The sequence below is a fragment of the Callospermophilus lateralis genome, chromosome 14 (genome assembly GCF_048772815.1).
Source record: "Callospermophilus lateralis isolate mCalLat2 chromosome 14, mCalLat2.hap1, whole genome shotgun sequence".
Taxonomy (NCBI): domain Eukaryota; kingdom Metazoa; phylum Chordata; class Mammalia; order Rodentia; family Sciuridae; genus Callospermophilus; species Callospermophilus lateralis.
Window position 1 is genome coordinate 33,107,749 of NC_135318.1, and position 23,017 is coordinate 33,130,765.

General features: G+C 34.1%; 1 protein-coding gene across 3 annotated transcripts in view; it reads left to right on the forward strand.

Moving 5' to 3' along the window:
- The window catches only part of Eml4 (EMAP like 4), a 146,618-nt gene that overhangs the window by 104,651 nt on the left and 18,950 nt on the right, over positions 1-23,017 (forward strand). For all 3 annotated transcript variants that reach the window (XM_076832665.2, XM_076832666.2, XM_076832667.2), the window contains 9 exons: positions 2,044-2,139; positions 6,030-6,164; positions 6,277-6,412; positions 9,802-9,953; positions 11,192-11,317; positions 11,404-11,535; positions 12,201-12,268; positions 21,265-21,353; positions 22,864-22,961. In XM_076832665.2, coding sequence (XP_076688780.2) covers positions 2,044-2,139; positions 6,030-6,164; positions 6,277-6,412; positions 9,802-9,953; positions 11,192-11,317; positions 11,404-11,535; positions 12,201-12,268; positions 21,265-21,353; positions 22,864-22,961 — 1,032 coding nt within the window. The remainder of the gene's footprint in view (positions 1-2,043; positions 2,140-6,029; positions 6,165-6,276; positions 6,413-9,801; positions 9,954-11,191; positions 11,318-11,403; positions 11,536-12,200; positions 12,269-21,264; positions 21,354-22,863; positions 22,962-23,017) is intronic.

Below are 23,017 nucleotides of genomic sequence, written 5' to 3' on the forward strand. Positions count from 1 at the left end.
AAAATAGGATCAATATACTACACTTAATTGAACTTAATTTTGTTCTATCCTGAGATAGGATTCTAGAATAGTTGTAGGAAATGGTTGGAGGAATATGTTCATAGTATAGTACATTTTGAAGTAAGCAGTAGGATATGCCTTCATTTCAGTTTGAATCATAGGAGAGATCTATCTTTTGAAAATTCAGACATGAAATTTGGCCCATCCTGCAAAATCATTGGCTTTTCTTGGTGTCATAACGGAGCAAAAATCATGAAATATCTGAATTAATGCAACACATATTTGACATTTTGTGTCTATCAATCTCATGTAATAATCCTAGGGGAAAAATAAGACAGGATGTTAATAAATTTAAGCATTTTCTTTTTACTTGAATTAATATGTAATGATGATTATAGAGTATGCAGGAGATCATCTACATTTTAGGTTTTATATTTTAAAATTTCAAATATAAATACCCCTTATAATTTATTGGTTCTCACTTACACTTCAGAATATATTTATGTGTTCATATGATCTCTTTAGTTCTCAGTTGTCAGCAGCTGTATTCTGTTATGGGAGTTTTGTGGGACATTGAAGAAGGGACACTTTTAGAGCAGAAAATAAATCTGAATGAATTTAGGAATTTTTCTAGCTTAAAGACATTGAATGTCAGAGGTCTAACAAATCAAAATTAGGAAGAAGTAATTTAGAAAGGAAGTATTGGCATTACCCCCCACCCCCATGCCCCAATCTCTATAGCAGGAACTCTTGCTGTGTTTTTGGTAGCATTGTTATAGTGTTACAATGGTCTTGAATAGCTCCATAATCTTTTTCTGATTCTTATATAATTCCAATACAGGCTGAGATAAAGAGAAGACTAAACTGTGTCCTTCCTTAGTATCTCTCATTCTTCCTTTACAACATTGTTTCCCTAATCCAGAGATATTGCATTATTTCTCTATTCTATATATAAAAGGAAGCACATTCCATAAGTGCTACTAGAAAAAAAAATTGTTTAATACCATCCATAGTTACTAACCTAGAGACTTATATTATATGAAAGAAAATGGTTTCAGGAAAATAATATTTAGTTCTGTTTTTATTTATTCATGTGAATATAAGATCACAAAAATTTGAAATTAGCAAACTTTAAAATAGTACTAATTTTATCAATAGAAAATTTATAAAATTATGTACATTTCTTCCTACCTACTTCATGGGAAAATACCTTGAATATTTTCCAGCAGCACGGAGGAAGTATAAGCCAAAGGGATTACAATATCTTCAGAAAGAACTATTTGCCCCAGTGGTTCGGGAGGCTGAAGCAGGAGGATAGTGAGTTCAGAGTGAGCCTCAGCAATTTAGCAAGGCCGTGTCTCAAAATTTAAAAAAATTAAATTAAATTAAAAACACAACAAAAGGGTGGGGATGTGGCTCAATGTTTAAGTGCCCTTGGTTCAATCCATGCTATCTAAAAAACTGTTGTCACTAATTAATAGAAGTGACTAAATGGCAAATGGGAATCAATCTATGGGAACAATTTAAAAATAGGGAAAAAATAAGAATTTATGTCATTGAAGAAAATATAGTTTTAGTAAGTAGTATATTTATTATGTTTCAGAGAACATTATGTTTAAAAGATTTTGGATTATCATACTGTTGGTAGATAGTTTTGTGGTGCTGGAGATTGAACCAAGGTCCTCATGCATAGTAGGCATTTTCTTTCCCACTGGGCTACATCCCTAGCCCCTCTGTAGGCAGTTTTAATAATGGAATTTCCTACTTAGAAAGTAAAACCTATCTCTGGGCACGGTGGTGTACACCTATAATCCCAGTGATTCAGGAGACTGAGGTAGTAGGATCACAAGTTTGAGGCCAGCCTCAACAACTAATTGAGACACTCTTTCAAAATTTTAAAATAATAATAAAAAGGGATAGGGATGAAGTCTAGTGATAGAGCAATCCTGGGTTCAATCCCCACAGCCACCACACATACATCAAAAAAATAAAAATAAAACTTATTCAGGAATTTTTAAATGCCTTTAATTGATTTTTCTTTAGGATTCAGGTGTCCATTTATGTGTTATTGATGATTCCAATGAGCATATGCTTACTGTTTGGGACTGGCAGAAAAAATCTAAAGGAGCAGAAATAAAGGTAAGTCAAAATAATTTTTAATTGAGTATCATCTTTCAGAGTACATGATTTGTTTGGCAGGTATTTGGAGCCACTGTGATATGTGTACCTTTAAGTTGCAAGTATAAACACACTGGGCAAATTCATCAGATTTACTCATTTGTAAATATTCCATGGTGTTAACACTACAGTTATACAAAATAAAAGTCTAGCGTCTTGAAGTAGTTTCAGTATTTCAGACATTGTGTAACTGAAATGTCAATAGCACAGTGGGTAGAAGGATGTCTAACAATTAAAGACTGAACACTCTACTTGACTACTGCTGCTTTAACAAATTTGTAATTAATTTTATTCAATATTTAAAGCTTTAGAAATCTAGAGGAAAATTTCACCCTTAAGAATGTGGCTGTCGGGCCAGGGTTATAGCTCAGTTGATAGAGTGCTTGCCAAGCATGCACAAGGCCTTGGGTTCAATCCCCAGTACCACCAAAAAAAAAAAAAAAAAGTGTCTGACATAACTGAAATGCATATATAATAATTAGTTTTTTGGTTAAAATTATGTTTATAGGATTATTGTAGAAAATGCTATACCATTTATAATTGCTGTAGAATAGTGTTGATTTGTTGTGTGGATCAAGCTATATCTTGTAAGAGAAAATTGTCAGTTTAGCTTGTAGCTGTGTTTATGTAGGTCAGAAGTGGCCTTCTCCCGATGATGGGCTTTCAGAGAGAGAATATAAGAATGTTTTTAAAAAGCCTATGACCTGTTTGATTCACCCCTAAAGAATAATGTATTTTTCTTTCATTCCTGTCTTAGAAGTTTTGTTTTGCATAAGCTTCAAGCTTTCAGCTTGTTGGTTAAAATAGATGTTATTATGTTTTCATGCGAAAGTTAGTCTTCTGAAGAAAGTACTTGTTCTATTTGATAAAATTGAAACAACTATAAGCTGTCAGGAAACCTCAAACTTTAAAAAAAAAAAAAAATCAATGGAAGACATTGATTGTCTTCCAGCCATCATCATTTAGAGTAATTTAAAACAAGTAAGTAAGTTGCACCAAAGTGAATAGTGAATTTTGGTCCTTGGTAGTAAGGTCTACCAAATAAAATACATGGTTTTCCTCCTGCCAGCCAATCGTCCATATCCTTCCCAGGACATTAAAGGTATCTGTTGCTCTAAGTTCTATTCCAGTCCTTTACTTGTAACTTTACTGTCTATCTCCTGAGTTCCACATCCATTATTTATTTCCAACCCAGATCTCTTACAAGTTGAATTCTTAGTTCTAGAAGCCTGCTAGATAGATATCTTTATGTGAAGATACCACAAGTTAAAATTTACATGAAAATCTGTTGACTATCTTCTCTAGCCCAAACCAGTTTTATCTCACAGTTATTGACAGTATGTTCCACTTAAGTGCCCAAGCTTTATCTCACTTCTCATATTCGTGTTCTCCAAAATCTGTGTCCTAAATGTCTGCATTATACCTCTTTCTAATACAGGTGATTGCAGAACAACTAAAGTTAACTTAAAAAAGAGAACATTGTTTCTTCTTTGGGGAGGAAAAGAAAAGTCTTTATTAAAGAATAGAAGGGCATTTTGCCTAAGGACGACTTGGCAGAAGCTAGATCACTCAACTCTCTCTCCTCTTAGCTTCTCCTTGTGTGTCATACTTACTCTATTCTACTTTAGATAGACATTAGGATTTGAGGAACTGATAAATAACTTATTAATTTTTGTAAACTTGAGACTGAATAAGGCAACTTGAAAACTATAATGATAAAAATTAAAGAAGACCTAATAATGGAGCAATAGTTATATTATGGACAGAATATGGTATTGTAAAGATGTGACTTCTCTGCATATTGATACATATAGTCAACATGGTAAAAAAATTCCTGCAAGAAACTGACAAACTGAATATATCTGAAAATATAAAGTGGTAAGAATAATCAGAACAATTGTGAGGAAGAAAGAATAAACTTAGACAAGCCAGGTGTGGTGGAACACACCTGTAATCCCAGCAACCCAGGAGGCTGAGGCAGAAGGATCACAAGTTAAGGCCAGCCTCAGCAACTTAGTGAGACTCTGTCTCAAAGAAAAAATTGGAAAAAGAACTGTGGGTTTAGCTCAATGGTAAAGTGGTCCTGTGTTCAGTCCCCTGAATAAACTTAGAGGACTTGAAATATGTATGTCATTGTCTATTATTCATTGAGTCATTGTGGTATAAGGACAGAAGAACAGATGGGGGTAATGAATAGAGAAATAAACTACACAAATCAGCTTGATTTATGGCAAAGGTAGCAATGCAGTGGGCAAAGATTAAGGCTTTAAATAAATAGTAACAGTACTGGAGTAACTGAATATCCATATGGGAAAAAATTAATCTCACAGCATTCACACAAGATCAGTTTTAGGTGGATTATGGATGTGGGTATGAAAGGTCCACAGTTTTTAGAAGAAAATATAGGAGGATACCTTCATAAGTAGATTTCTCAAATGTGACATGTAAAATTATTAATTACAAGCGGGGGAAAGTGATAAATTAAGAATATTTAAAAGATAACATTAAGAATATGAGAAAATATATTATTTCTAGTAGAACATTCATGTTCATAATATATAAGGAACTTTTGTATTTCAGTAAGAAAGACGGTAGATTAGCAAAAGATTTCAACAGGCACTTCTTAAAGTAAGATGATTAATAAATATGAAAAGATGTTCAGCCTTATTAGTTATCAAGAAAATTCAAATTAAAACCATAGTGAGATATTACTGTGTACCTACAAAAGTAGCTTACATGAAAAGGACAAAAATACCTAAGTTGATAAGAGTGTAGAGTAACTGGAACTCTCATACTGCTGCTAGGCATGTAAGTTAGTACAACCAGTTTGGAAAACTGTTTGGCATTATCTACTAAAACAGAACATATGCATACCTGCTGACCCAACTCATTCTCTCCTGAGTATAAAACCAACAGATATATATTCATTTCTTTGCTGGAGGACAAATAGCAGTGTCTTATGATACTTATGATAGCCAAAAGAAATTCTAAACTACCTTAATGCCAATCACCAGAAGAATGAATAAAACAATAATGTGGTCTTTTTTATACAAAAGAATAGTATATAGCAATTAGAATGAACAAATTACAACTATACATATCTTCACAAATAGATCTCACAAGTGTAATGTTCAGAAAATAAGGCAGACTTATGAAGGAATACATTATTATGATTCTATTTAAATGAAGCAGACAAAGTTCTCTCCTACTGAAAATCAAAATAATGGTTTCTTCTGTAAAGAGAGAATGATAGCTGGGGAGATGACATAGGGTTATATTTCTAGAATATTATTAATGTTCTGTTTTTAGCTTTGTTCTGTTTCTAACTTTAAGACAATGTACATTGCTCTTGTATTTGACAGTTTTAATGTGCTTTTCCTGAGTATGTGATAAATTAAAATAATTAAAGCTATAACTCGTATAAATGTCTTCCAAGTGCAACATTTTTATGAATAAATTAGCAATATAGAAGTATGAGGTCATGAAATTTAAATCTTTATTCTTAAAATTTATTATTAAGCCAAATGTAATGACATATCTGTAATCCCAGTTCTTGGGATGTTGAGGCAAGAGGATCATAAGTTTGAGGCCAGCCTCAGCAACTTAGCAAGACCCTGTCTCAAAATTAAAAATAAGTAAATAAAAAGGGCTAGGGATGTAGCTTAGTGATGAAGTGCCCCTGAGTTCAGTCCCCACTACCAGGGGCTATTATTAAAAATTTTTAGTAGAATAGATCTTGGAAGAAAAGGCATTTTCTCAAAAATTTTCCCTGTCTTTGTCAGGAACTATAATTGGTACTTGATCGCAATAAGAATATTCATTTTTCTGAAGCTTTATTTCTCTTTTCACAGACAACAAATGAGGTTGTTTTGGCTGTGGAGTTCCACCCAACAGATGCAAATACCATAATAACATGTGGTAAATCTCATATTTTTTTCTGGACATGGAGTGGCAATTCACTAACAAGAAAACAGGGAATTTTTGGGGTAAGGATCAGAATACTCTATAGAACTATAGAACTTAAATCTTTTTAATTGTTGAGTAAGTATAAAATCATCATACCAAAGGGAAAACTTAAAAATTCTCATTTATTTGTAGAAATATGAAAAACCAAAATTTGTACAGTGTTTAGCATTCTTGGGGAATGGAGATGTTCTTACCGGAGACTCAGGTGGAGTCATGCTTATATGGAATAAAACTACTGTAGAGCCCACTCCTGGGAAAGGACCTAAAGGTATGGTGTTCTTATATTAAACTCATTCTATATAATTCTTACATAATGCTGTTGCAGTCCCAAATCCCAGAACAGGAGAGAAGGCATTGCAGTGGAACAACATGAGGGTCATCAATATACTTTTCGTTTTTTAAGAATCTTCATAATCTTGTAATAAGATTATTTATTTATTTATTAAGCATATATAACTTTTATTAGCCTCTGGCATGTTACTACAAAATAATTAGATGTAGATGCATATGCATTTAAAAGTATAAAGGCTCACTCTCCCCTAGGGTGGTGTTGGGGTAGCTGTAGACAGAATGCATGGCCATGCAATGAGATAGGAAAGGGAAGAAAAAAAGCCTTTGTTCCCAACCTTACTTCTGGGCCTTGACAGTCTTTCTGCATTTCATGAAAACAGTTTTCTTCACAAATATAAATATGCTTGGTCCTTTTTCTTTTGTGGCAGAGGGAGCCACAATTGCACATGCTAGGCAAGTACTCTACCACTGAGGTACATCCCCAGCACACAGGCATTTGCACACACACCCCTTTTTTTTGAGAGGGGGGCCATCAGTTTTGAGATGGTCTCACTAAGTTGCCCAGGCTGGCCTGTAATTTCAGATCCTGTTGCCTCACCCTTCCAAGTAGCGCAAGTAGCTGTGCCTCCACACTTGGCAGGATGTTTTGTTCTTAATGTCCATTTGAAACCAAATATATGGGTTGATTTTGCCCTTTTTCTATAGTAGATGAACAATAAACTTGAAAAACGTTCAGCATACTATGCACTTCTTTCAGCGTAGAAGATGAAAAGAGAAAAAATGGAGACATGGTTCTAAAACTATGGGATCACAAACAAAGAGAGATTCTTTATCACCATCTCCAGGCAGTAACAGCAGACATAGAACTAGCTGGCCAGTCAGTCCTTGAGGATCTACCAAAAAAAAGAGAAAGAAAGGATGTGATGGGGAATGAATCTGGGGATTGGCAGAGCAATTTAACTTGTTTATCCTTTTTACCCTAAACACACTCAAGCTACCTCCTTACCTGTTGTGTCCCTAGAGTCCCTTCATTAGACCACAGAAAGCATCCTGAGTTTAGAGTAAGAGAAATCTCACCCACCATCCCATGAATTCCAGCACATCCAGAGGCTGAGGCCAGAAGATCACAACTTCAAGACTAGCCTGGGCTACTTAGTGAGACCTTCTCTAAAAATTACAAAAGTTGGAGCTGCAGATGTAGCTCATTGGTATAAAGAAAGCACCCCTGGGTTTAGCCTACAATATTGGAGGAAAAATAAAAAGGAAGAATGAAACCCTGTTCCCCTGCTCAGAAAGACCCAGTTTACATGTCTATCTTTTTCAGTAAACATTTCCAAGAATACCACAATGTCTGGCATTTTGAACTAGGAGTTTGGAAATTGTCAAACATTTTGAAAGGAAATTACTTTAATCTATCATTGCAGTGTCAGTATAGGAGTAAAAAGAGTACTATTGATTAAAGCACTATTTTCACTGAATTGTGGTATTTAAGCATCATAATTGTCTTGTTATTGTATAGATTTTTATACTTTATTTTTCAGGAGTTATATAATAGATTGTTTTAATTAATGTTTTTCATATCCATTCACCTTAATTTCTAAGCCTGGCAGTTGAATTGAATTAAATATATGCAATCATTAAAAAAATCATCCTTACGGGGGCTGAGGTTGTGGCTCAGCAGTGGATACCCTTTTTCTGTTGGGTATCAGAGCCAGTTAATACATACTGTGTGACTGTCCCACCAAACACATTGTGGTATTCAAAGCTTAATATTTTTAGGTAATGAATATTGATGTGAGCCTGCTGAGTGTTATTGAAGTAAACTTCAATAACAAGTTTATTGAAGTTTCTTGCTAATCAGGCAAGCTTTCCTCTAAATCAGAAAAGTCCCTTCCTTATTCCTGCCAGTTACACCTATCCATTAAGTATTTGCACTACTAGCACACTCATAATTGAGAATTTTTTAGAGTCATCTCTAGTTGAATTTTTTTTTCAGATATCAAAACCTTTCAGATTTTAGATAATTTTAAAAAATATAATGACAGCGCAAACAGAAAATGAATTTTAAAAAAAGACAACCTCAAATTTTAGTTTTTATTGGGATATAATAGTACACGTACTATAAAACTTATTCCTTTGGAAGTGTACTATTCAGTAATTTTTGGTATATTCAGAGTTACACCACCATCACCACTGACTTCAAAACATTTCATCATCCCAAAAAAGAAGCCCTGTACCCACTAACAGTTATGGCCATTCCCCTCAGTCCCTTGCCCTCTAGCAGCCTCTTATCTACTTCTGGTCTCAGTGGATTTCCCTGTTCTGAACATTTCATATAGAATTATGTAGAGTGTGGCCTTTTGTGACTGACTTAATTAGCAAAATGTTTTCAAGGATCATCCATGTTATAGCATTTGTTAGTACCTCTCTTTTTTCTTTCTTAATATTGTGTGTACATACCACATTTTGTTTATCCATTCATCAGCTGATGAACAATTTTAGAAAATGAACAGTTTTTAGACTTTTAATTTTTTTCCCACTTTTCCTTTTGGTCATGTGTAAGCAAGTATTTACCTTCCCATTTTGAACCTGGTAATTAATTCTTCAAGTCATCATCTTCCAAAACACTTTCCTCTTGCACTACTAGCAGTTTCAGTCTACGAACTGAGTAAGCATCATGAATACCAAAGAGAACGGCTTGAGTTTTGTAAGCTTATCTTCACCCTTAATAAAGGCAATCTGATTAGAAAATAAAAAATGAAGGGCAAAATATAATCAGTTATCACACATGATTTTACTTAAAATATTGTTTACGTACTTATGTTGTCCCTCTCTGAGTACTTAGTATTGTGGGCATACAAGAAAGTCCAGCTGTCATTTAGCCATTACATTTAGCCTGATCAATTTCTTAAATACTGAAATTCTTTTCTGTTAGTTGATCAACAGCTACTGCTAGGAGCATCCATTGTCCACCTTTGCCCCAGGAACTTCCTTCGTGCCCATCTCAACAGATAAAGGGAGTAATCAAAAGAGTATTTCCATCCTAACTACTATACAAAACAATTATAAGAGATTACAGTCCAAGTTTGAGGTTAAGATACATTTTATAACCTCTTTGTGGAATGGTTATTACTACTTTAGCTTACAGTTTTGATACATTATTTTAAAATAATTTTAGAGTAAATAATGACATAAATGCAGATGATAGTGTTAAGTCTTACGTTTTACTACTTGCTTTGCAGATTTCCCAAAACTAGGTTTTAAATTATTGAATCATGAACTTCTGCTAAAGCTTTTTCTAGAAAGACACAAAGTCTGATGAAAAGTGTTATCACTAGTGTTTTTATTTTTCCCCCACTATATTAGGTGTATATCAAATCAGCAAACAAATCAAAGCTCATGATGGCAGTGTGTTCACACTTTGTCAGATGAGAAATGGGATGTTATTAACTGGAGGAGGGAAAGACAGAAAAATAATTCTTTGGGATCATGATCTGAATGCTGAAAGAGAAATAGAGGTAAGGATGGAAATGGAACATAAACATATAGAAATATTTAAGCCTTTACACTCATGTATTTTGTACATGTTAAGATAACTTAAACATTCTTATCATTTTATTCCCTCCCTGTAGAAAAGTTTGTTATTGTACAAAATAGTTAGTTATTAAAAATTAATTCAAAAGAATATTAAAAATAATTCAAAAGAATTTTTAAAATGATCAGGCAAACAGTGGGCTTAATAAGAATTGCTAATTATATGTGGATGTGTCTGCTTCAAGCCATGGAACAGGTATAGCCAAAAAACCTGACAGGTTACCATGTGCTCATTGAAAGTTTGCTAATTGAATTGTGATCTTGGAAAGTAAAATGTTTAAGACTAGTATTATGGAGATCAAGGATTCTTTTTTCTTTTTTAAAAGCATATAAAGCAGGATTTATTTAAAAGCGGGTAACATAGACTCCTCCCCAGAGGGAGAAGGGGGCCATAGCTAGTATCCTGGTATCCCAGGAAGTGAAGGTATAGGACCAATGATTCTTAAAGCAGAGCAAATTTCATAGAGATTAATATTGCTCCTATTTTGTTGTTGTTGTTGTTGTTGTTCATTTAAAATTTGAGTCTAAGCTCAGTGTTTTTTCTAAACATAACTGGCTTTCAAGTATTCTCTAAAGAAGAGGATTCTGAACTGGGCATGGTGGCACACTTTTGTAATCCCAGTGACTCAAGAGGCTCAAGAGAACCACAAGTTTGAGGTTAGCCTCAGCACTTTAATGAGGCTGTGTCTCAAAATAAAAAAAGCTGGGGATGTGGCTCAGTTCCAGCACCAAAAAAAAAAAAAAAAAAAAAGCAGAAGAAGAGGATCCTGATAGTACTCCTTGGGTTTCATTTACAAGAAGATAATACAGCTGCTTTATCACAACCTTATAAATTCATAGTGATGCCACTTCCTTTACAAAAGGATTGTTTTTTTTTCCCCAGGCCTGAGTTCAATCCCCAACACTACAAAAAAATAAAATGGATTTAAAAATAACTGAAGCAAAGAATATTGATAGTAGTGCATCATAACTTCTGTGTAAGATAAAATGCATTTATTTAAACAAATAAATTACTAATAGTATGAGATTACCATATTCAAACTTAGAATTCTGTCATTTATTATCCCATAATTGCTTACAGCTGTAACTTCAGCCATTGTTCAGGTAATAACTAATGCTTATTAGTATGTATAAGGTAAACTTAGAAGTCTGTTTTTTCTAGGTTCCTGATCAGTATGGCACAATCAGAGCTGTAGCAGAAGGAAAGGCAGATCAATTTTTAGTAGGCACATCACGAAATTTTATTTTACGGGGAACATTTAATGATGGCTTCCAAATAGAAGTACAGGTAAGTTTATGATGTCAATGATTAACTGAATATTTTTAATGGTACCCTTTGATGTTTATAATGGTGAATGTCTTTTTCCTTTTCAGGGTCATACAGATGAACTCTGGGGTCTTGCCACACATCCCTTCAAAGATTTGCTCTTGACCTGTGCTCAAGACAGGCAGGTGTGCATGTGGAACTCAGTGGAACACAAGCTGGAATGGACCAGACTTGTAGATGTGAGTGGAGCAACATGGAATTAATAGTTTCCTCACAGAAACTCCTCACACTGGCATTTGGAAGCAGCAAAGGGCTTTGAAAAAGGACTGAGCATTATGGTTTAGTTAAGGGCCAGGGGTAAGAGGGAATTGTTAAGTGTCAAGGTAAAATATATGAATCCTTTTAAAGAAGCAAGTTAGCAGAGTGAAGCTCATTTTTTTCTGTCAATTTCAGTAGTAAATATCAAAGATTTCATATATTTATAGCATAAATTATTATGGAATATTCTGGTGGTGTTACAGTTGAATTCAGTAAGTGCTGCTCACTAACAGACTCTACTATCTTCTTTTTGAGTAGTCTCTTGCTGTATTTTCTCCCTATTCCACCCAGATATCCACTAAAGAACTATCTATATGTTGTTATATTATTCCTTATGTTGTTTCACTGCCTAGTCACAAGCTGGTTGCCCTTTTCCCTTACCATTCTACCAGCATATCTTACCCTTCATGCTTTGAAATTCTTTTTTCTTCTCATATCCATGTAGTGTTTCACATTGATTATAGTATACTTGATCAAAATTTCATGTTTATATGAAATGAGTTATTTTCAAAGATTTTTTTCCACTATCATAGATCTAGGGAGACCTTCTTATGTACTCCCCAACAGCTGTCTGTCTCTCTTCTAGGAACCAGGACACTGTGCAGATTTTCATCCAAGTGGCACAGTGGTGGCCATAGGAACGCACTCAGGCAGGTAGGGTTTTTGAGTGAGCTGAGTAATCTGAAATGGTGGGATGTTTAAATGGTTATTCAGGCATGTTCTGATCTGGAAGATTGATCTTCTAAGTGGCACACTAATATGCTCATTGATCTTATCTGATATGGATGATTGTTCAACCAATCTTTATTAAGCACCTACCTACCATTTGCTATATGCTATTGTGGGCATTCAGGATAAGAGCAAAACAAAAACCTTTGTGGAGGCCACATTTTAATGTTTGTCAGGAGTGGAAGCAAAATAAAAATTATAACTAATTATTTTAGAAGGGAGGGAAAATAACAGTGGGAAGTGGGGTTGCAAAATGATGAACAGGTGGTCAGGGATAGGCTACATTGAGAAGATGATAGCAGACTCCATTCTCCTTTGTAAAATTAGAAATATCAGAAAAAATTTCTCATTACCTTTTGTGCAGGGAAGGGATCTGAAGCTAATATAACCTAGTTGAGTTTTTATATATTGTTTATGCTATAGTGTTTGCCATCCTGCCTTTTTTTAATGATACACAGATACATATTGAAGGTGTATTTTCTGAAATCATTAATGGCCTGGTCTTGTAAACCTTGGATATACCCTCTAGGATTATTTAGTAATACATATTTATTACTGTATATTTTTAACTAACTCCTACTGTTGCTGTTTGCAGATAATCCTATAGTTAGGAATTACAAATAACTTAATTTCTTTCTTAAGGGAGCAGAGGAAAAAATAAATGTCATTTTCACAAAAGTTAAAACCCATTAAAAATGTAAAATGCTCATTTCTAATGGAATTGTAAACATTCAGATAAGTATTTCTTTTTTATCTGACTTAAACATTTGAAATCCACTAGCTCATTTACTTCTAAATAAATTTAGTCATTTAAAGGCTTTTTAATAACAACTTTTCCCCTTTGACTTTGGAATACAAATTAATACCTGGAAAGTGGAAACAGTCAAATTTCCTCTCAAATATAGTGCTGCAGATTCTATTAAAATTATGGAAAAACAAGTCTTTAAAGCAAAAATAAGTAATTTGGGATGTTTTTGAAATATTATTTGAGTGTTTCTGAAATCTCTTAAGTTTTAGAATTAAGCTGTTTGGTATGCTAATTGGTGATAACTTGCAAATATTTAAGGCTCTCCTGACTCAAATTTCCCTGAAACTCATGCCAGTAATAGACTTTTATCAGGTTTTAAAACATTTAGACTTGGACCAAATAGATGTATGATAGGTTATTTTGCAGAATTTAATTTTAAAAAATTATTTTGACCAAAAATTTGGTCTTAAGTACATTAGAAACCACCTAAACTATAGCAGTTATCTGGTTTTAAGAAAACAACAAAGGATTCACTTCAGATCTGTATTTTTAGTGGCTGAACAAATACCACAAATGCAAAAATCATCAAAATTAGAGTAAAAAAGTCATTTGCTCAGCATCAGATCATGTGCTGAATTTTTTTATATATTACTTTTAATCATTATCGAAGTGTGACAGAGTGTTTATTAACATTACCATTGAGGATAAACAGGAAACCAAGACTCAGAGTTTCAGTCATTTGCAGCTGAGCTAGGGTCAGCACTCAGGCATTTCATGGTTCCAGAGCTTATCTCTGCTCAATCAGTGCTCTTTGAGATGTTCTTATTCATGTTTATAGCACTATTCAGCAATAACATAAGGAAAGTTTATATTTGATGGTTAAATTATTAACATATTTGAAAGTATTTATTGTATATATAAGAGAGTTAAATAATAAACAGTATAATACTAGAGCATTAATTCATGAAGCCATTGCTTGATTGGATGAAGAGATATATGTGTGTTCAAGTATGCATACATACAAAGTCTCAATTTTGCTCTCAAAATTTGCTCTGATTAAAACCCAGTGAAAGGGCTGGGTTATAGCTCAGTTGTTAAGAGTGCTTGCCTCATATGCATAGGGCCCTGGGTTCAATCTCTAGCACCACCAAAAAAGAAGAAAAGAAAAGAAAGAAATTACTTTCTAATATTTATGTAGCTGTGAAATCATCATTGAAAATCTTTAAATGAAGTCATTCAATTTAAGTGACTTATGCTAAAGTTAAGCTAGTTGTTTCTTCTTGGAGTTATAAGTAGAAAACACTTTATAAGTGAGAGAGATGTAATAACTGAATGAGTAATGCTGGCAGTCTGTTCTCACTCATGTGGAGTTGGGGACTGTTTTGAATCCGAGTTGTAGTTATCAGTGTTCATTCTGTACCTTATCTTTGGTTTCACATCTGGTTAATTTCTTTTGATTTTTGAGGGAGCTTTCTCATTTGTTTTTATTTTTGACTTTGTATGTGAATATCTATCCTGTCTAAAACTGAAAATACATTAATGTAGATTACTATCACTAACTTTTTTTTTTTTTTTTGGTACCAGGGATTGAACTCGGGGGTACTTGGCCACTGAGCCACATCCCCAGCCCTATTTTGTATTTTATTTAGACACAGGGTCTCACTGAGCTGCTTAGTCCCTTATGGTTGCTGAGGCCAGCTTTCAACTCTTGATCCTTCTGCCTCAGCCTCTGAGCTATTGGGATTATAGGCATGCACCACCGTGCCCAGCACTATCACCTTGTTTTGTTTTGTGGCTGTGGTGGGGACTGAACCCAGGGCCTTATGCATGCAAGGCAAGCACTCTGCCAACTGAACTATATCCCCTATTACTAACTTTTAAACCTGAAAAAAGTGAGACTTTTAAAAATAGAGTATAGTATATGTCCAAATTGCACATAATACAGAAAAAGTAACTAGGAAAATGGTTTAAAATGTCTTAAATGTTCATGTCTAGATATTTTCTAATTCATGTAACTTAAGAGTAGGCACAGTGTGGATAAATTGCCACAGCTATAAATATAATTACCATTTCTAAGAGAAAATATTATGTCATTTTTAAGGGAAAAAAATTAAATACATGGCCCTCCCTAGGTGGCCATAATACTTTCTTAACATGATAATGCTCACACAGGAAGGATTCTTTTTAACAGCTTTATAGAAATATAATTCCCATACCATAAAATTTACCAACTTATCAGAATATAATTAAGTAATTTTTAATTAAGCTCATAGGGTTGTGTAGTCTAATTTCAGAATATTTTCATTAAGAAATCTTGTACCCTTTATCAGTCATTCATCTTGACCCCACCTACCCCTACTCTAGGTGACTGATCTACATTATTTCTATAAGTTTGCTTAATCTGCATATTTCATATTAACGGTATAGTACAACATGTTGACTATTGTGACTAACTTCTTGAAATCAGCATAGTGTTTTCAAGGTTCATCTATGTTGATTCTTTCATGTACAGCACGTATTTCATTCCTTCTTAAGACCAAATAATTCATTGTATGGATATACCACCTTCATCAATTGATGAACATTTGAGTTTCCACTTTGTGCCTACTATGAATAATGCTGCTATAAATATTAATACATAATTTTTGTGTAAATGATTCATGCAGTAACCCTTAATGTTTAACATTTTAAAGGACTACCAAACGTTTTCGCAACAGCTATCTTAATTTGTAGTCCTACCAGGAATGTATGAGCATTCTAATTTCTCCATATCTACACCAGTGTCTTATTATCTGTATTTTGATTATAGTCATTCAACTGAGTGTTAAGTAGTTTTTCGTTATGGTTTTCATTTACATTTTTCTGATGGCTAAAGATGTTGAGCATCAGCCTCTTTTCATGTGCTTATTGGCCACTCATGTATCATTTTTTAGAGAAATGTATGTTCTAGAATTGTTGAGTTGTAAGAGCTATATATGTGTTCTAAATACAGCCCCTTATCAGAAGTATGAGTTGCAGATATTTATTTTTCATTCTTAGGATTGTCTTTTCGCTTTCTAAATGTTCTTAGCAGCCTAAAAACTTTAATTTTGATGTGGTCCAGTCATTCTGTTCTTTCCTCTTCTCTCTTGGTTATAGAGGTTTATTCCTATATATTCTTCTAACAGATTTTATAATTTCAGCTCTTACTTTAGGCCTCTGATTGCATCTTGAGTTAATCTTTGTATATGGGATGAGGTAGTGTCCAACTTCATACTTTTGTATGTGGATATCCAGTTGTTACAGCACTCTGATATTGGCACCCAGTTGAAAATTAGTTGAACATAATATATATAAACATATAGGAATGGAAACACCAGGATGGAAAGAAGAGTGGACATACTAAGAGAAACAGGTAACTTCAAAGACCCTAAAGTTTCTGATCTGCAGTGATAGCTTTGACAAGAGGGCAAGCTAGAAAATGAGCCTGGTGAGTAGGTAGATAAAGAAGTAAAATTAATCTTTAACATGGAATCATAGAATCCTACATGTGGAGATAATTCAGTGACCCTGTTCAGCTGGTGGCAGCTGCAACCTTGCCAAACCAGTAACTGTTACCACGATCCAGCTATGAAAGTTCTGAGCCTAAGAAATGTCCCTTATGTTCAAAATTGAGGTGTCAGAGATATGTGAGCAATAGCTAAGACTTTTTTTTTTTTTTTACAAAATTAAGAGATAACTAATTAGAAGAAAATAGAGTTCCCTCTATATAATTTGACGTACTTTAACCTTTTCTGTGTACTCTGGAGTTCATTTCTTAGAGTGCACATTATCTTTGAACTCCATTAGTGTGAATCTCTCTGGGTTCTGCCTTGTTTAAACTACAAATCTGAATCACTTTTCAAATGTTTATGGGGTACCTGCACTTGCAAAGCACTATAGATGATTCAGTGAGTGTCACAAAGAAATATGAGATATGATCCTTACTCAAAGTAAATCATAACCAAAGTAGATTATAACCTAATTAAATACCACATTAAAAGACAAGACACATTTCATATTAGTAGTTTCTAACTCTGAGAGCAACAGAAATCACTGTGAGCCTCATGGACAGAGAAAAGCTTCATAGAAGAAATAGGAAGAATGCATTGAAAAAAATGTAGGAAACTCTATAAACAAAACAGACTGCTGGGACTAGAACATCCTTACAGGCATCTTCAAGCTGAAATAGTGCATAGCCTGACCTTTAAAGCTCATTAAAGATCTTTTCCTCATCACTTCAACTAGAATGGTTAAATTTCTCTTCATAATCATTCCAGCCTGATTTGTAGTTTCACTCCAGTCCATTCATTTCTGTCCATTTATCCCTGACACATTTGATAAAATGATCCCATCCACAACCTCAGTTGATAACCCCATTTTGAAATTTCATTATCCTTACTACTTATTTATTATCCATATTACCTTGAACTATTTACCACTTTATGAATTTATTCTGTTTCCTCAGTTATACTATAAACTCGATATTCTGTAGCTGGTCTCTGTTCTCAGAATCAGAGAGAGAACCTTTTCCACAGGATTACATTCCTCCCTGGTATGATATAATGAAAACACTAAGGCCAGAAGCACTAGCCTGGTTCTGCCACTAACTAGGTGGTTGATAACTAGTCAAGTGTTTGTTGTTGTTGTTTTTTTAATATTTATTTTTTAGGTGGACACAATATCTTTATTTTTTATTATTTTTTATGTGATGCTGAGAATCGAACCCATGACTCACAAATGGTAGGTGAGCGTGCTACTACAGAGCCACATCCCCAGCCCCAGATCAAGTGTTTTGATATCACAGGATTTCAGTTTTTTTGGTGGATTTTGTTATTGTTTCTTTTATTTTGAGTACTGGGGATTAAATCCAGGGATGCTTTTCCACTGAGCTATAGCCCCAGTTTTTTGTTGTTGTTGTTATTGTTGTTTTGTTTTGTTTTGTTTTTTAAAGACAGGGTCTCTCTGAGTTGCTGAGGCTGGGCTCAAGCTTGCAATCCTCTTACCTCCCAAGTCATTGGGATTACAGGCATGTGCCATTGTGTCCAGCTCAGTATTGTTATTACAAATTAAAAGGTTTGAGTCAGGCCTTTTTTTCATGGTTTTGACTATATATTTTTCCAATTATAAAAGCCCCATTTCTACTTTTAAAAGTAGAATATCAGGGCTGGGGTTATAACTCAGTGGTAGAGTGCTTGCCTTGGACGTGTGAGGCACTGGGTTCAAGCCTCAGCACCACATACAAATAAATAAAATAAAGGTATTGTGTACAAACGAAAAAATAAATACTAAATAAATAAATAAAGAAAATAAAGATGTTGTGTTCATCTACAACTAAAAAATATATTTTTTTAAAAAGATGGAAGATCATTAAGTAGGAAGGGGAAAGTTCCAAACCTACCCAGAAGACACACTTAATGTATTGTGATGGATATATAGTTTTGTAATTTAATTATGAAAAGATATATTCACTTAGGGACTTTAAGGTACTTTCCAACTTTTACCACTGAAGAAATCAATATAGTATTTTTAAAAAATCACCAAGATGGGGCTGGGTTTGTGGCTCAGTGGTAAAGCACTCACCAAGCACATGTGAGGCACTAGATTCTATCCTCAGCACCACATAAAATAAATAAATAAAATAAAGGTATTATGTCCAACTACAAATAAAAAATAAATATTAAAAAAAAAGAAAAAAAGAAAAGTCACCAAGAGGGGCTGGGGTTCAAAGTCCCCAGTGGTAGAGCATTTGTCTACCATGCTTGATGCCCTGGGTTCAGTCCCCAGTATGTATTTTAAAAAGGATAAATGATGGTACTACCTTTCGGCTTACAAATCAAATTAATATAAATATATGGTCAAAGACTTCACCTCTGATATTCAAGCAGTTATATTTAGAAAGGTAAACATATTAGTTCTTTAGGCCATAGAAAGCCTCAGGTGATTGCAAATTATCCCAAAGCAAAAGCTTCATTGTAATTTATATACTATAGAATAAGTATACAGTTAAACATAGTAAAAACTCATTTGTTTATTTGTAGAAAATTATCTTAATACCAGCAACTCGAGAATCTGAGGCAGGAGGACTACAAGTTCAAGGCTAGCCTCAGCAACTTCACAAGACCCTATCTTAAAAAATAAAAAGTGCTGGAAATATAGCTCAGTGGTAAAGTACCCCTGGGTTCCATTCCTAGTACACCCCAACCCACAATTTTCGGTGCAGGCGGGGGTATTGGGGATTGAATCCAGTGACATTTTACCACTGAGTTACATCCCCAGACTTTTTTATTTTGAGACAGGGCCCTGCCGAATTGCTGAGGCAGGTGTGGAACTTGGAATCCTCCTTTCTTACCCTTCTGAGTTGTTGAGGTTACAGGTTGGATGCCACCACACCCAGCCTTAGATCACAAAATAAAGTTCATTCATGAATGTGTTTAATTGAAGAGGATTTTATTGATAAGGGAAGAGTTGGGGTCATTCTGGGCACAGTGGCACACAATACCTGTAATCCCAGTGTCTCAGAAGGCTGAGGCAGCAGGATCACAATTCTGAAGTCAGGAATTTAGCATGACCCTAAGCAACTGCTGAAGTTAAACCTTGTCTTAAAACAAAGAACTAGGGATGTTGCCCATTGGTAAAGTGCTCCTGAGTTCAGTGCTCATTACCAAAAAATAAAGATTGAAATCATGTAGTTTTTCATCTTCTTCCTAGAATACACTAAATCATGTTGGTTTTTTTTTTTTTTTGTATTCTGAATTTTTATTTGTATTTTTAAGAAATTTTTTGGCACTGATCTTTGAATCCAGAGGCATTTTCCACTGAGCTATATCCCCACCCCTTTACCTCACTAAGTTGCCAAGGCTAACCTAGAACTTGGGAAGTTGAGGCAGGAGGATCACAAGTCATTACTATTACAGGCACCATGCCCACTGCTCATTTTTAATTATTTCAAGCCCTTTCATCTCTTCTAAATAATTCCTTTAAGGGGATGAGGTTCAGTGATAGAACATTAGCCTAGTATTTGCAAGATCCTAGGTTCTCTCTCTAGAACTGCAAAAATAAAGAAAAAAAATTTTTTTCGGATGTTAGTTATTATGTTTCAGAATCTGTCACTGTGATTCCTTTTATTGATTTTAGTGGTGAAATTTTTTCCTTCTGAATAATTAAAAATAGAACTTGATACTCTTGTTGTTCTTAGTTATTTTTCTAGTCTTGTCTCATTCTCTCTTCCCCAGTCATTTCTCCCCCCACACTGCATTACTGTTAAATACCTCTTGCCAAAACTTGGCTTTTGTCACATTCAAGACTTATTTTAAATTTACTTGTTCATTTATTCATTCTGCAGGTATTTAGTGCCTACTATGATTTAAAATTCCAACCAGCTAGGACTGCTGTCTGTAACCTATCTGACTTTAGTTGTCTTTTGTTCTCATCTTTTCTTTATACCTATGTTTTGATAAGCTCTTAGAAAAAGGTTTGACAGTAGTCATTTATAATGTGATTGCATTTAAGTCATTGTTGCCTCTCAGGCATTTACATTTTCACTTTTCTTATAAATGTTAATGAAAAGCTATCAAAGAATTCAGTGCTTCTGTGTGCAGATGTTGGAGGTATTCAGAGGTGGAGTACTGGCTGTTGTTTCTTCCTACCTTCATGGTGTCCCTGGTCCCTCCCTTCTACCTCAATTGCTTGTATTTCCTGTCAAACTCAGCTAATATCCTACATGTTCTCTAAAGATTGTTTTTGTGTCTGCTGTCAGTTCATTTTCCTTCTATGAGTTCCTCAGTGGCCATCACTGAGATTAGCATTTAATCATTCTTTATTTCAATTGGTTCATTTTCTTTTCCCCAACTCTAGTATAATCTTTGAGAACACTGACCCTATTTTCTTATTTTCTGTTTAAATAATGCCTAGCAGAAACACAGTTGGCATTCAGTAATTATCTACCAAAAATGAGAATATAACTAGATCCATTTATGTTTATTTATACTGTATCTAGCATCATTTTGCAAAGTAAATTCATTCTTCAGTAAAAGAAACATGTTACACTTAAAAGATTTTTATTGAAATTCCTTCAAAGTAGAGAAAAGGACAGAAACCATTTTTTTCTATAAATGCTAATATCTAAAGAAATTTTTTGTGTATTTTTTAACAGGTGGTTTGTTCTGGATGCAGAAACCAGAGATCTAGTTTCTATCCACACTGATGGAAATGAACAGCTCTCTGTGATGCGCTACTCAGTTGGTAGGTAAATGTATTCCATCCCCATCCTGGCATTCATAGAATTTCACTATAATTGCATAATTTTACTTCTGATAAAGCTGACTCCTTTTTTTCTACTTTCTAGAGTTTTTAAGTATTGAATATGTTTCCCCCAACATCAGATTAAATTCCACTTCTGGAAACTGCAAAAGATCTGCTGAAGTTAAACAACATTCTAAATCATCAAGCAAACACAAATTAGAATGAACTGTTACAACTGCATTTGCAATTGAAAACAGAATGAAGTGCAGTCAAGTTCCTTGGTTTTTTTTGTTTTTGTTTTTGTTTTTTGGTCCTTTTTTATAACTACTCAGAATTTGAAGCAATATTAGGCTAAATTATTACTTCAAATCGGCAACCTTCTCTCTGTATGTGAGAGTATAAAAGAAATTATAGTAATATTCAAAATACACAAGCATAAAAGTTCTTTAGAATCTAGTTATATTATTATTGGCTGCATGGACATGATAGGTTTAAGTAAAATACTTAGCAATTCATTATAATTGTTTGGTAACTTTATTTAGCTTTGAGTATTTTTCTATACTTTATTCAAATGTTAAATAAGTTTCCACAATAATATTCCAGTTACCTTTTCCCATTATTGATGTGGTTTTGATTCACATCATTCTTTCCTAGTGTTAGTCTCACATGTTCTTATACTTGAAAATATATTCTATTAGTTGTTGGATCAAGATTTTTTTAGTATATATTTTTTAGTTGTCAATGGATCTTTATTTTTTTATTTATTATCTGCTGTGCTGAGAATCAAACCCAGTGCCTCACACATGCTAGGCAAGCGCTCTACCACTGAGCCACACAATATCTGCCCTCAATATATTTTTATTTGGTTCTCAGTTATTTGTAAAAAAAGCACAGAATACTGTTCTCTCAATTACACAAAGAGAAGTATGTGTTCCAAGCTATAAACCTGGAGTCCTCTTGAAGCAGCAAAGCTTTTCTTGTTTTTATTAGTTTGTTTTTAATGCTGTAGTAACAAATAACCACAGATCCAAAGATCAGTGGATTTTATTGACCATTTGTTGTTTTGTGACTAGGACTATGGTAGTTACAGTAGGGGAGACCATTAAAGAAAAGAACATGGTCCCTTCCCAAGAGATCCTACCCTATAATTAGATCATTTGTGCTTGCCAAACTAAGAACATACACCCAGCTTGCCATATGATCACTGTGTACTTCTACCGGTAAAGGCAGAGTAACCTCTCTGAGGCCAGTTTTTAACTAAGTAAAAGGAGATGGGAAGATAGAGTCCATGGCCTGTGAGCATCTGTAAGGAGGAATTCTGTGTTGAACTAGGTTACCATTTGTTTTTCAAGTATGCTGAGTGATAAGATTTGCCCATCAAATGCCAGATAACAGTTAAATTAATGAGATTTAACAACATTTTTAAAGCATCAATTAGTATAGTCCAATAAAGTAATAATCAATTTATCACCTTATGTCTCTAGTCAACACTTTTTGTATTTCATTCTAGATGGTACCTTCCTGGCTGTAGGATCTCACGACAACTTTATTTACCTCTATGTAGTCTCAGAAAATGGGAGAAAATATAGCAGATATGGAAAGTGCACTGTAAGTAGTAAAGTAAAATAAGTTGTAAAATTATTAGGAAATTTTTAATTCTGTTA